The sequence below is a fragment of the Momordica charantia genome (assembly GCF_013281855.1).
Source record: "Momordica charantia cultivar OHB3-1 chromosome 3 unlocalized genomic scaffold, Mcharantia_2.0 BLBB01000003.1, whole genome shotgun sequence".
Classification (NCBI taxonomy): domain Eukaryota; kingdom Viridiplantae; phylum Streptophyta; class Magnoliopsida; order Cucurbitales; family Cucurbitaceae; genus Momordica; species Momordica charantia.
In genome coordinates this window covers 16,465,376-16,480,580 of record NW_028275161.1, presented here as the reverse complement: position 1 = coordinate 16,480,580, position 15,205 = coordinate 16,465,376, and the positions used below count along the sequence as shown (strand labels likewise).

Here is a 15,205-nt window from a genome sequence, read left to right as displayed (position 1 = left end):
TAAGGAATAAATCACGAGACTAAAAAAAAGTAAAAATGTTTCATGTGAAAATTCAATTTTCGAATATTATTACCGGCGTTTGGTAACTTGTTCTTTCTTTATATTGAAAGAGATATTCCCTAAGATTTTGAATTCAAACAGGTGAAAAATTTATTGTTATATTTATTTTTTAATATTTATCAAGTCAAAAATACAATAACATTCTTATCGATAAAGGCAAAAATATATTCAATGGGCCACAAAATGATTTGGACTATAAAATGGAGGGGTGCGCCAGGCCCAAGCAGTAGTGCAACGATTAGGCGACGCGCGAAAGCCCCAATAGCAAGCTATTGTGGTGGGCCCTCACCCTAGAAAAATAAATTTAATATCATGTGGGCCGATGGCCCACGTATCAGATATTAAACTGATAAGAACAGATACTACACTTGATCTTAGCCAAAAGGCCGAGAAAGGTATGATTTGGTTCGCTTTCGACCATCACTTTTATAGTCGTTTCTCACTCCTGGTTTCTGCACCCAACCGATGTGGGACTAACCCCGGAGTCTTCTTCCCTTACAAACCCAATTTATTTTATCTTTCTTGACTTTGGTCACATTTTTCCTAACATATTTTTTAAGTTTAATAATTTTTGTTTTACGCATCTTATTAAACTTCCATCCAACGTTGATGCAGTATTCCGTCAAATATCATTGGTCGATCAGAGCTAACTAGAACGAACTGTCGATGTGCAACTTTAGAGACAGTAGGACTTGCACAAGGAACAAACACTCCGACACCTAAGTTAATGGCAAGTCGTTCTCGTATCAGAATAACGTATCTGAAATGTGAGGTATACAAAGTCATTGGAGTCGTTTTGACCGACGGTTACGGTTGTCGGGCCCCCAAGTCGGTGGTCGGACCTAAGGTTGAATTACTTAGGTCGGTGGAGCTTTAATTTCCTTCTCAGGTGTGTAGGGATGGTCTTGTTTGTCCTTTTTGGTGACCCCGAACTAATTAGGAATGTCCATGTGTCGATTGTTAAATTTACCTCCAACACACATGATGATGTTTTTATATTCATAAATTCGACATCGACGTAAGAGATGAATCGGCATTTTCATTATATTGTGAAAAAATCAACAAAATAAAAGATATATGTATGCATATACATCAACAAATAAAATAGTACTATTAGAGACATAATATTAATAATAAGAAATTTTAACTTATTTAAAAATAGTGAAAAGACTAATAAGTCTAATATTTTTTATGATTTTTATTTTTCTGATCAACATTTTAGTAAAATTGAGACCTCAACACTTCTATGGATATCAACATTTAAAATCTTGGTTCTATGTCTATTTAGATTGTCGGTTTTACTTGGTGTGGTATTTGTCAAAATAATTTTGCTTGTTGTATTAGTGATCGTTTGACAAAAGTTTTACAAAATATTAGTGTCGATGTAGGAAAGGGCAGCCATCCTTTTCCAAGGGTAGCTTTTATAAGTGTGACATATATATTACACATTATCCTATGGGTATATATACATATACATGTTGTCACATTACTTTTATTATTCAAGTCCCGAATTAAACACTTAAAAGAAAATTATTACTCATCTACCCTCCATTTAGTCATATAAAAATAAAAAATTAAACTATTTTTATCTTAATATAATAAGTTTTTATTTTGTCGTCATAATTTATTGAGAATTTTATATCAATGCTTATTGTAGCTATAAAAATAAATAACTTGTTTAAATATTTAACGCAAACATTTATCAAATTTTCATATGCTAAAGTAAAACTTAGTAATTTTTTTTTTAGTACAATAAATGGGGTGTGGATCGACATCCTCTTCATATATTTTAATTACTGCTGAGTTATTCTCGCTTTAGCGAGTTAATATTTTTTTTAGAGCATATTCCCTAAAGTATGTGTATTGCCTAAATTGAGGTTGGAAACATTCTCCTTTTGGTCATTTATCCTCGACTCGAATGAAATACAAAGAAATATTAATAATGATAATAAATAAATAAGATACAATTATTCTAATTTAAATAAACTATCAATCGATTCGATATTTTTCTTTAGTACAACATGTGACATCACATACACAAGTGCTCTCTCTGTACCGTGCAATAATGTCACCCATATAACACGGCTCTCCCACTTAAGTTACCTTAGCTCCAGACCATGCTATTCAATGATATTGGAAAAATGACAGTGTAACGTAACAAAACGTATTGAAAGTTGGTTGCCTTTCGAGGGAGGGAAAGCATTTCAATAGGAGTCCTACTTCCCTCTTTGCAACCTCGTAATCACTGAAATGAGAAGCGCCAAGAAATTGCATGAGTTGTCGAGCATAGTGCACCACAGCTTAACTCTCATTTTTTGGAGCCTGACTTTACTAAACTAAACTAATAAAGTCACGCTATTTGATAGTGACTTCTTTCATTTGGTAGGATGATGAAAGACTACTTCAATCTAGGAAACCGCCGAAAATTCGATAGGGTCGCTTTTGGAAGCGTTTCGTTCCCACACCCACTTTGAGATTCAAACTCACGACTTTTTTAGTTGAAAATAAGTGTCTTAACCGAGCTATGCTTAGCTTTACTACCCATCGAACTGTGCTTAGATTGACTACATATCCGTTCGAGTTATACAACATGCTCTTGATTCTAGTTTTACTTCATTATAGATTAAGAAGACAAGCATTAAAGGGGTTGCTCATAGCTAAAATTGTTTAGGATTTGTGGTAATTTAACCACAAATGAATTGGCCAAAAATGTTTGGTTGTAAATTATATATCATTTTAAACCATAAATTAGTTAGTGGTTGTGGAGAGGTTGTAGGCATTTGAGTTTTAAGCTAGAAATAGGTATTAGTTGTTATATTCACCTTCAAAGCATCCAACAAGAAAGACAAATTTAGGGGATTTGGGCTTCTCCATGGTGTCTTCACTAAAATATTAAAGAGTTTTGTTGATTGCTGAGAATAATCTTAAGGGATAATTAATTACCTTCAACCGTCTCTTTCCAAAGCTGAAGGACGTGTGTTCTTCATGAACAATGCAGTGAACAATCGCCATACCTGGATCGCTCTAAATATTGGTGAGATTTTCTTTCTCTCTTGTTTATCCATTTCCATGATTTGCACATTGTTCTACATGTATTAGATCTAGGGTTTAGATAATAAGGCACTAAATTATCGTCTCAATTTCTTGAAGAAACTTAGATGAACATCAAATGATATCAAAAACTTTGATGGTTCGCTAACATCAACTTAGCTTTGTGGTGAGAAAGGGCTGTGGTTTTGGTGGTCCAAAAATTAGGAACTAGAAAGAAAATATAAAACGGAAAACATCACTGAGTTTAGCGCAAAATATGATCGGTTGTTTGGTAACCATCATGGGTGGCTCATTGGTATAAAAGAGCTAGGCTAAATTGAGAGGGAATGAGTTCAAATCCCTTAACGGCTACCTATTTAAGTATTAATTCCTATGTGTTTCTCGAAACCAAATATTGTAGGTTCAGGTGGCTATCCTGTGAAATTAGTCGAGGTGCGTGCGTAAATTGGCATGGACACTCACAGTTATAAAAAAATATATATATGATCGGTTGTTTGATGTTTAGATATTGAAACAACATAAATAGATATCGAGATACATTATCCCCTTGCTATTTTGGAAGAAAATGTATACGTTCGACTTCCCATCGGACATGAAGTTAAAAAGGTCAAACCAAGACTAAGTTCTCCTTGGAAGAATGGTATAAACAACTCGATGTATTTATGTGAAACGCATATCATGGTTACATTTTTGTCGAAAAGAAACAACCGTGTGCCAACTATATGATCTCGTTATCGGCTTATGCATATCTCGACTAAGGTAGAGATTGAAATTTGATAGAAAATGGGTTTTTTTTTTCCTTGCTTTGTAGGTTAAAAGATTTTGAAGAGACATATAACTTTTTTAGGAAAAAATGTCGAACATTCGCATAAAAGATCAGCAGAAGTCTGGGTCTCCAAAGGGAGAGGTGGGAGAAATAGACACAAGAGCACCATTTCAATCTGTGAAAGCTGCTGTTAGTTTATTTGGAGAAGTTGCTGTTTCTAAGGACAAACAGACCGTTAAAAGGACCAAACAACTCTCGTCCGAGGTAAAAAAATTTCCTTTAATACTATTTTAGTCTCCATACTTTCAAAATTGCTTTCAATTTTTTTTTGGTTAGAAAATGACTATTTTTACCGTTTTATTTTTTAACAATTTTGACGGCTAAATTTGAACAGAATGTACTGGAAAAAGAAACGCAGCTTCTGCTGGCACAGAGGGAGCTCAGCAAGATCAAACAACAGCTTCAGAGTGCGGAATCCACAAAATCCAGAGCGAATGCTGAGCTCGAGAGGGCGAAGAGAACGCAGGAGGAGCTAACCACGAAGCTCTGTGCCATCAACGAGTCCATGAAATCCGCCATGGAAGCTGCAGAAGCTGTAAAGATTCAAGCCAAGAAGCTTGAGGTCGCTAAATCAAAGAAGGTGCTCGGATTCGGCGGCGGCGGGAATGGCGCTTGGAAACAGGAGCTGGACTACGCGAGAAGTGAGTACGCGATCACCGTCGCCGAACTCGATGCTTCTAAGCAAGAGCTCACCAAAATCCGCCAGGATTTTGATGCGGCATTGGAATCGAAATTGGCCGCGTTCCAGCTCGCCGCCGAGGCTCAACGATCGGCGAATCTCAACAGCGATAGGGTTGTTGAACTTTCGAAGCAAATCGCCGCAATGCAGGAGTCCATCGAACATCTCAAAGATGTTTCCACGGAAGCACAGCACGCGCAGCTTAAGATTCTAGCCGAGAAAGAAGCGTGTTTCCATGATTACAAGACCGCCAAGGAAGAAGCAGAGAGGAATCTGACGATCCTTCGGAAGGAAATCGATCCTGAACTGACCTTATCTCTTGAGGAAAAATTTATAGAAACAACTGCAGAGATTGAGGTTTTGCAAGAGAAGATGAAGAAGGCCCATGCTTCTGAAATGGATGCTGTGAGAGCTGTGACTGCTGAGCTTCACGAAGCTACCAAGACTCTGCAGCAAATTTCTGAAGAAGAAACCTCTCTCCGAACCTTAGTTTGTTCCTTGAGACTGGAACTGGAGAATGTGAAGAATGAGAGAGAGGAACTGCATAACAGACTTGATGAAGAAGAAAAAACGTTACATGAACGAAGAGAGAAGACTTTGAAGCTCCTACAACTGCTGACTGAAGCTGAAACTGCAAGGCGAGAAGCCGAACAGATGAAGCAAGAAGCCGCCCAGCTTAAGCGAGATGCCGAAGCTAGCAGATGTGCGGCAGAGGAAGCAGAGAGTAAACTAGAGATTGTGCAGAAAGAGGCTGAAGAGGCAAAAGCAGCAGAGAAGGAAGCCCTTGAGAAGATGAAGAATATAGCCGTAAAACCGACCCCCGACCCTGCTGCAGCCTCCGAGCCTACGTCGCAGATCAAACTGACGGTGGACGAGTTCGAATCGTTGAGCAGAAAGGTCAGAGAATCTAAAATGTTAGCAGACAAGGAGGAGGCAAACAGCATGGCCGAGTTGCAGATGATCAATGCAAGGCAAAGTGAAACGATGATGAAACTACAGGCCACCTGCAAAATGATAGAGGAGATGAAGACAGCAACAGACACGGCGCTAAAGAATGCAGAACTGGCAGACGCTGCAAAAATGGTGGTCGAAGGTGAACTCCGGCGATGGCGCCAGGAAGAACAACATGTGCCACCTCAAGTTACTTCTGGACATATTTACATTTAGCATTCAAATGCTACAAAAGTAGGATTAGAACTCTAAAAGTTAAATCTGTTCTCAGGGCATCTTGTTGAATGATATAAACAAAACTGGACATCAATCTTGAGCAACTGTACATTTCAATGGCTGTAAAATGAAAAGAACCTAGCTGATGCAAATTCAAGCAAATATATTCTTGATTCTCAAGGAATGGGGAGAAAGAAAGAGAACCCACTAAACAAAAATGAACCTTTTTCACTTTCTACTCAAGTTGCAAACAACTGCCCAATAAACACAATGGGTGGAAAATTACAGTGAAATGTCCTATTTTCAATTCTGAAGCTACCAACAGGAGAGAGGACTGTCAAAATGTTAATGAATCAAGAGAAGAACACAAAGCAAGCTTTTGGATGTGAAGATAGTATTTATTATATCATTAGAAGCCTAGAAATTTAGTAGACAGCAACATTTCAGTGAATGAAATGGCCTGTGCAGCAAGGAGTTGACTGAAGAACAGTGAGTAGAGGAGAGGACAAGCTAGGAAGGAACTTAACTCCTTAGCCAGCCCATATGTGAAATTACATACAATATATTTTTTGATATGTGGATTTCTAGGAACTATTGCCAACTGCTAATGAGTAGTAGTACTTTCAGCCATGTTTAATGCCATTGGCAGGGCTTCCAAAATGAACTTTCAGCTCAGCAGCCTTCAACATCTTGATGAAATGGAGAGTCGGCTTCTGTTGCTTCAAGTTGTAGAAGGCATCATTCAACATATTTTTAGGTTGTCTAGCGAGTTGGATAATCCGTTTCCGTTTCCGTTCCCGTACTTGTGCAATTCTAACTCGATGGTTTTGGCGATCTCAGTTCCTTCTGCAGCTGGTTCGGGTAGATTCACATGAACGGATCCTTGCTTGATCGGTCGTGAAGATTCCTGAATCGATTGCTGCTTGATGTAGCTATAGAGTTGTTGATGAAAGGGATGTTCCAGAGAGTAGCAATTTTCAGCTCCATTAGGTGAATGACGAGATGATCCAGAGCCTTCTCTTTTGCAGAAGTGTGGGAGAGATGAATAGTCCATTATCTACATAAAGCATAAAATTCAGCTCCCTTGTTATTGAACAAGAATGAATCAAAGACATTGGATCACTCGAGAAGTATATAATACGAACACAATTCATTTTCATCAAAATGAAATCTATCCAAAATTTTGACACTTGATGGGACCTTATATGTATGTTGACAAGTTACGAGCTGACGATAGAGGACACCCCTTTATAAATGTTGAGTAATACACCCCTTTATAAATGTTGAGTAATACGTTCTGCTATCTTAGTAGTCAAGGACACGGTTCGACCTATAGAGTAGATCTTTTCAAGTAAGGCCGTACGTGCAGCTATGTATGCTAGTTTTTGTCTATAAGACGAGACTATTTAGCGTTGTGTTTAAACTATTTAGCGTTGTTCATTTTTTACCTGCCTAGTTAGCTAGGTGAATCATATTAAACTTAAAGTTTTACCTCTTAAAATTAAATTATAAACTTGACTAAGTAGTAGTAAAATTAATACCTTCTCTTAGTTTGAGTTACTATGTCTTTCGGAGATTTGTGGCTCGATGTGCTAGTTTTTGTGGTTCGGAGACTATTTACTATTGTGTTTGACATTTGATTTAACTGAGCTCTGACGTTTGTGTTGTGTTTGAACATTTTCTTGTTTGATGTATTTGTGGCGGGCTGAAATTTAGGAATTTTTCCTGTTGAATTTTGGGTTATTTGTTGGTTATTAATTTAACCAGTTAGCAAGTTCGGATTCAATTAGATGAAGTAAATCGAGTGACCCAACCACATATTAAGGATTAAAAATTTAAAATTTAACAAAAGAAACCCTAACAATTTCAAAAAACATGTAGCAACCAGAACAACTTACCTTCAGCAGTTCATCTCTTCCACTACCTGATAAAACTTGCACTTTTTTCCTAGTCCTCTCCTGCAACAGAGGCTTAACTACCTGCAAGGGAATCAGGTATATTACCAACAATACCATAAAAAAAAAATAGAGATACAAATTTCTCTATTTTTAGTACAACATAGAGAGGGGATTTGAACTCACGACCTCTTGGTTTAAAGTATATTTCAATTACCACTGAGCTATGCTCGCTTTGGCAAAATGGAGATACAAATTACACATAAACATGAGCTACCTTTTGTGAAAAACTGGGAAGTAAAATTGTAGGGACCAACTATATCCACTTACCTTCCAACAAGATGAAAATATGTAAGGGACATTTACTATGAAATACGTATTCGTCTTCTCCGGATAGTTCAAGTCGTCGATCGTTGATATGATCGTCAATAACTGCAAAAATTCAAGTACAATAGCAACTGAATATCAAAGAATTCAGAAGTTCCCACAAAAATATGAATCGGGTAGTGAAAAAGGTTCTGTTGAACTTTGATTCGTCATCCAGAACAAACTTTGAACCTTAGACTTCAAAACTTTTTACCTTGATTTGACTCAGTGCTGACAGCTTTAAACCGGTCATGTCTAATACCTTCACGCAAGTTGTGATAGGCCGCCCGTATTTTTTCGACGCAGAAGGCTACAATGGATATAAAGGTCAATACAGTGCCCTAAGGAAAGGAAACATAGATGATATCCATAACTCTAAAGCTCACCAAGACTACACGATCCCGATATTCGTTGATTTGAATGTGTGACTGCACATAGTAGTTAACCTGTAATAGAAACAAAAGAAGAATAAAAAACTCATATATAACACTTCTTAAATGTGCAGAAGATGGTTTATCAGCAGAATACTATATATTCCATAATAATACTCACAGATGCTTTATCAAATGTGCTGAGTCCAACACCAATGGCGAAGACTGGTAGGCCCTAGAGGAAAGGAAAGGAAAATTACTTATGTGAAGGAAAAGAGAAAGAGCAAGAGCTAGAAAAGTGTTGATGTAGAGTACTCGGTAGTTATTTATTTATTTTTTTTTTATGACCCAAAACCGAAGCTTCACTTCCCTGTATCGAAGGACACCTGCGCTCGCCCAAGGCCAAGACCTGAGAGGCATCAAGCATTTTTCTTTTTAAAGTTACCTGAAGGTTCAAACATGCGACCTTTAAGTAGGAGGCTGCATGCCTTTGCCAACGGGGCTGCCCCATGGGAGCTTACTCAGCAGTTACTAGTTACTATAACTTTTAGTTTGAGTTTGTTAATTAGTAGTTTGTTAGTAGTTCAATTGATTAGTAGTTAATCTCTTATATCGGTAGGCCTTTTAGATATTAACAAAGAGTTTCAATTACTGGTTCTTGGAGAATACTCTCCTAGATGCTAGATTGCATCGAGTTTCCAGCATAGTCCCTTCCATTTTCATTTTCTTAAGTTTTGAATAACTCTAACTATTAGCAAGACTTAACCTCAAAAACACTTTAAAAGAAATGTAGTATGCACCTCTCTTGAGTAACCCGAAAGTCCTATGAGCTGAGAATCACGCACGGCTCTGTAAACATCGACGGGAATTATGGGTTTCTGTGGAGGAAGAGCAATGAATGGATACAGCAAGAACTCGGGGACAACTCACAATGTGCGAAAAGCTTGATAACTAAGAAGGATAAATACTTACTGTTAACATCATGTCGATTTCATTGTCTACTCGCCAGTTTAAACAATCTACCAACTGCAATACCAGAAAGGTACATCAAGTTGAGCACAACCTACTGATCAGTACTGTAGGAATGTTAGTGAATCATGTCTAACCATTTTGTGGGCTTTGCTAATGTTCCAGTCCCGTGCCTTCAGAAATCGCTCCAAGGTTTCGGCCAGATACCCTTGATGAACATTCTGCAACCATACACAGAGATTTCCATAAGCTGTCGATAACTAGTAGAATAGCTTCATGAGTTCCATATGAGAAGATAAAGCAAATCGCATCTTAAATCCTTTTGAAATTCAAATCACATTCATTAATGATTCGTGTTCCACCCCATAATTTTCGGACGAGAACCGACCACACTGTCCCAATCTCGGCAGCAATCCCAAACCCCCAATTTTGGCCCTCAAATATTTCAGATGAAAGGGACTTAAACAGCTCCAGATAACATAACATGCTTTCGATCTCAATAAAGCTACTCATAATCAATTACATAAGTTGCTCAAACAATCCCAAATCAAATGTCAATGAGGTCAACAAATTGCTATAAAGAACCAGCCGACAGGTCTGCACCGCACCACATAGCTTCAAACTTATTTCATATCAGCAAACAAGCTTATTATCTTTCATTTTACAGAACCATCTAAATGTTTTCCAGTTCTTAACTCGCTGATCTCTCAAATCAACGAATCCAACCCAGCAATGATTGAAAGTAGGGTCAACAAGCACAGCCCCCATGATGAACACTAAACCTTCCCTTGCTTGAAGTAAAACGGATTACGGGCAAAACCCAGAAACCCACTTAAAGAACAAGAAGAAAACTAGAAAAAGAAGAACGAAAGCAACAATGGAGCAGCTGAAACTCGCAGAAAACACACAGATCGGAGTCAATAAACAGAGGATGAAGAGAATGCGAACCTGAAAAGTGCACTTCGATTGCTCCTCAACTGGCATTAAATGAAAAAAAGGGGAAGAGAGAGAGAGAGAAGAATTAAACACAAGCAACGAAGAAAATAAGAAGTTAGAGTAGAAGAAGCGACAGAAAAGAGAAGAAAATTTGGCGCTAACCCTGATCCATCAAAGCTTGGAGCTGCCGGATCGCCTCCTCAGAACCGATCCCCATTTTTCCTCTACTGTGGGGAAAATCAAGGAGGAAAAACAGGAATGCTAATATCTATATCCCACCCCCAAAAAAAAAAAAAAAAAATTTGGGGGTTTGTTCTTCTCTCGATTTTCTTCGTTTTCAATAATTATTTATGAAAAAATTGATTGTTGGGTGGCTGTTTCTTACATGATTTTAAATACAGAGGACAAATACCGTCGTCTGGTTTTATGACAGACACCGAAGAGAGAGGCATGGGAGAGTGGTCAAAATAATGGCAGCTCCACCTCCAAGTCCAAGTCGTCTCTCTCTCTCTCTCCAAAAGTAGTCAAAGGAGAGAGAGAAAGACAATTTTTTTTTTCTTTTTCCTTTTTGTATTCCTCAACTCTTAAAAAAGGTATAATAAATCTTCAATGTCTTTTAAATTTCGTAGTTAAATATAATTGACACACATAATGGGTTAAATATCTTGATACATCTCATCATTATTATATACTAATAATTTTCTTCCCTGACACATTTTTTAGATTTGACATAGGAAAATTACACAATCGAATTAAAATAGTAATTTAGCCTCATTGAAATTACTTGCCATTAAGAGTGCAAATACAAATTAAGGAAAGAAAAATTCCTAAGTAGCTTATAAAAATACAATTAATTAAATAACACTTTTGTATTCATACTTTAATATTTTATATATAACTTCCTATTTGAAAATTAAATTTTTATCTTCCATCCAAACATAAACATAACTAGATAGATGTATTACCTTTTTGAGGTCAAATGTTCAATCCTCACCCTCCACATTTTGGTATAATCAATTTCATGGTAATAAAAATGAAGATTTAAAACATCAATCTTTATTAATTTTATTTTTATTAAACTTAAAATTGACGTTTTGTTTCTAATATATATAATTACACTATGGATGTGGGTTATCCCTAGCTAATATTTTAGAAACATAAAATATTTTTTCCAAAAGAAAATTTATATATATAAGCAAAATTTTTTACATTGAAAATGAAGACAATAATTTAATTAAAGTTGATTTCATATTGGTAAGAGTTCAAGGGATGAAATGGGTGGGTGTGGATAGGAATTAGCCAACTAAAGTCAGATCATTTGTCATTGTCACATACGGTATACCTATAAGTTTATTTTAAACATTTTTTAATTTCAAAAATAAAAAGGAGGCCAATATATATATATATATCTCGGCTCGAGAAGTTCTTTCATCACGTTTTTAGCAATAAAAAAATAAGATTTAGATTCTTGTTGTAATAGGTTATTAATACAAAATTTAGAGATTATATTTAAACATTTGAAAATATAAGGACTAAAAGAAAATAAGTAAAAAAGTTTAGAGACCAAAATAAAATTTTAACTTAAATTATTTCAATGAAACACACGGTTGCTTTGCTTAAAATATTTCTATTGATAAGTGTTCAAACACCTAAACAAAATCTAAAATAATTAAAGTTAGGATAAAGTAGAGAAGAGACGAAGAGAAGAAAACATAAAACGAGTAGGTATCAATTACTGCTGAGCTATGTTCATGTTGACACAGAAATTTGTAACTTAAAAGAAAGTTGTCGACATCTAATTTAGAATCATGGTATTAAATATCTATCAACATGGGTGCGATATCGACATGAATGGTAAATCAACATTTCTATGATATTGCAAAAAAATCAACGAAATATGAAAATTATAAATAAAATGTCAATATAGACAAATTATTAATATTAATTATTCTTAACTTATGAAATGTTTATTTTATTTATATATTTTTCATGATGTTTTATTTTTATAACTTCGAATATCGATCAAAATCTACATTTTATTAATATTTCAATCGCCATTTACATGAAGTTGAATAGAATATCCATAATAATTGAGATATTTTTATTTTCTTTATATTTCTATTAAATACAAAAAGTCAAAAAAATAAAAAATAAAAATTTAGTACAATATGTGGGTTGGAAGATCGAAACCACAACCTCTTGACTTGAGATAATTATTATGATCGAAACTATGCTCGACCAAAAAAGTAAAAGTTAATAATAATAATAAAAGTAGAGATATGATGACTTTTATCATCTTTTAAAAGCATCAAGACGGCAAGCATGTCAAGAAGGAGGGGGAAATAAAAGAGAATTTAAAGTGTCATCGTCTTGGGGCCCATATGCCACGTGGATTTCAGACGCCCATGTTTTTTTCTTTTTTGTTTCCCTTTTTGACAAATTAGATGAGAAGTGAAATTTTATACCTTTTTTTTTCTTTTTAAAACTATACTATTTCTTTATTAAAATACATTTTTTAATATTTTCATGATTAAATTATCAATTTGATCCATTTAACTTAAGTTTAATTTTAATTTAACTCATATAGTTTAGATTTAGTTTTAATTTGATCTATGTTGTTTTGAAATTTTTCAATTTGGTTCGTATATCTTAGTCAAATATTACAAAGCATCTATATTGTTATAAATTATTACTATATTGAATATGTGACAATTTTTATGAATTATGTTTTTTTTTAAAGAAAAAGAAAAAAATTTGATAGAATTTTAGGTAGGTAAAAAACAGAAATGATTTATGAGATTTATCAATTCAACTAAAACTTTCAAAATCATAAAAATCAAATTGAAACCGAATCTAAACAAAAAAATGTTGAATATTAAAATAAACCATACTTTTGTTAATAATTTACTATTTAAAAGTCAATTATAGACTAACTTGTTGATTGATAATGAAATAAATCGATAGGACAACGTAATAGCTTTTCCCTTTGTTTTTAATGGAAAAGAGAATATAATATTTTTTTTATTATTTGAGTGAAAATAATATAATAGTTATTATATATTATAGTTTATTAATTAATTAATAGATACGTCATCTATCTTTGTTTTTAGTATTTAATAAAATTTATTACTTACTGGAAATGTCATACGTGTGATAAAATTTGATTGGGTTTGGAGAGCCGTTGGGGTTTGCGGAGGGCGTGGTCCGATAAATTTAGACCGTACACGTGTCAAATCATTTACTTTGTTTTATTATGATTATTATTATTTTTGGTGTTCAAATTCGATTTTAATTTAGGTGTTTTTGGACTCTTGACTCTTCAACTCGGACCGGCAGCCACACAGATTGTTTGCATTTTGAAAGATATTTTTACATCAATCAAAATTCATTTTTTAGTTCTAATATATATATATATATATTGATTTTATCGAACTGTATCCTAAATTTATATGATTGGCCAATTGAACCATGAATCACACAAAATTTTATTAATAGAATATTTGAAATTTTAGATTAAAATACTGTTGTGTTGTGATCCATGTACTTCCAGGTTCTATTCATATTTTTTCAATTTTAGTCCTCAGTACTTTTAAAAGGTTCACTTTTGTCTCTCTACTTTTAAAAAGTGAATATTTTGGTCCCTATTTGTAAAGTTTTAACACAAATTCTACACATAACATAAACTGTTTAATATAAAATAATAATTACATTTCAAAAAATATATCGAAGGCAATGTCGTGTTAAAATTGTGATAAAAACTAAAATTAAGAGATCAAAATGATCATATTTTAAAAATAGATGGCTAAAACAAACATTTTGGAAACACAATCTTAAAATGAACCAAAATTATCTCCATCTTCATCCCCACTTGAATTGAGGACTTATTAAGATGAAATTGAAAATATAAAATTAAAATTGACCAAGATTAATAAATGAAATTCTCTAAGAATTACCTATTATTTGTGAGCTACTTTAAAATATAGTTTTTTAAATGCTTCTTGCAATAAAAGTTCGATAATTTTTTTTCTTCAAAATTATAGCTTTATAAAAATAATTTTAATTTTTTAGGAATTGTCGGCTCGAAAATAACTAATTCATTTATTATTATTATTATTTTTTAAAAGCACAAAAAGTCAATATATTAATTGAGGTAGGTTTGGAAAGTTTTCATGATAGAAAATTTTGGGGTCTAAACTCCAAAGTGGAGCCCTCTTGTGCTAAACTTATTTGATTGGATTTTTTTTTATTACTAGTTGTTCCTAATTTGTGGTCTTTTAATTTTGTAGAATTTAATAATAATTTTTTTAGTATAGGGTATGAAAATTTGAACTTGAATAATAAATAAATGTAGTTTACCCATCAACTATACCATGTTGACAATATATTTAAAAAGAGTTTGAGGTATCGCTTTTAACTTTTAATTTTATTATTAAAAACATGATTTAGTATTGACACAATATTTAATAGTATTATAATAATAACAAAAACTACCCCTTAAAGTTGTTTTTTAGGGTTAAATAAATGTTTTAGTGTTCTAATATTTGAGTTTTTTTTTCCAATTTTTAAGAAGTTTCAATTTAGTATCTTATGTTTTAAAAATTTTCAATTTAGTTTCTCGCTATTGGTTGTAAAAATTGATTGATGATAAATTATTACATTGCATGACGCTTAGTAAATTGGCAGAAATTTTGGAAGAGAGTTTAAAAAATCATCAATCAAGATTAAAAAAAGAAACTAGAAATTTCTATAAAATTTGTAGAAATTGAGAGGGTTAATTTGAAACTTTTCTTTTTTAGATGACCTTTTTTTCCCTCTAAAGTTACTGTCAATCCACGTCTGTAAATTTATCATTAGAAGTTTAACATTTACCAACGATGGGGAACTA

At 33.9% G+C, this 15,205-nt stretch overlaps 2 protein-coding genes and 1 non-coding gene across 3 annotated transcripts; 1 reads left to right on the top strand and 2 right to left on the bottom strand.

The window, feature by feature from the left end:
• Positions 1-263: 263 nt before the first annotated feature.
• LOC148212471 (U2 spliceosomal RNA) lies at positions 264-459 on the bottom strand. The gene has a single exon (XR_015790027.1). It is a non-coding gene; the product is annotated as a U2 spliceosomal RNA (small nuclear RNA).
• A 2,469-nt stretch (positions 460-2,928) lies between these two features.
• On the top strand, positions 2,929-5,929 carry LOC111012576 (weak chloroplast movement under blue light protein (DUF827)). The gene is made up of 3 exons (XM_022286756.2): positions 2,929-3,094; positions 3,923-4,141; positions 4,272-5,929. Exons 2-3 carry the CDS (start codon positions 3,965-3,967, stop codon positions 5,781-5,783), a joined length of 1,689 nt encoding a protein of 562 aa, XP_022142448.1. The 5' UTR covers positions 2,929-3,094; positions 3,923-3,964; the 3' UTR covers positions 5,784-5,929.
• A 231-nt stretch (positions 5,930-6,160) lies between these two features.
• LOC111012577 (Sec14p-like phosphatidylinositol transfer family protein) lies at positions 6,161-10,769 on the bottom strand. The gene is made up of 11 exons (XM_088121790.1): positions 10,483-10,769; positions 10,333-10,361; positions 9,522-9,605; positions 9,388-9,441; positions 9,216-9,293; positions 8,597-8,650; positions 8,431-8,490; positions 8,259-8,354; positions 8,009-8,110; positions 7,682-7,762; positions 6,161-6,840 (listed from the first exon to the last, which is right to left on the bottom strand). The coding sequence occupies exons 1-11, from the start codon at positions 10,535-10,537 to the stop codon at positions 6,526-6,528; spliced, it is 1,008 nt and encodes a 335-aa protein (XP_087977916.1). The 5' UTR covers positions 10,538-10,769; the 3' UTR covers positions 6,161-6,525.
• Positions 10,770-15,205: the final 4,436 nt, after the last annotated feature.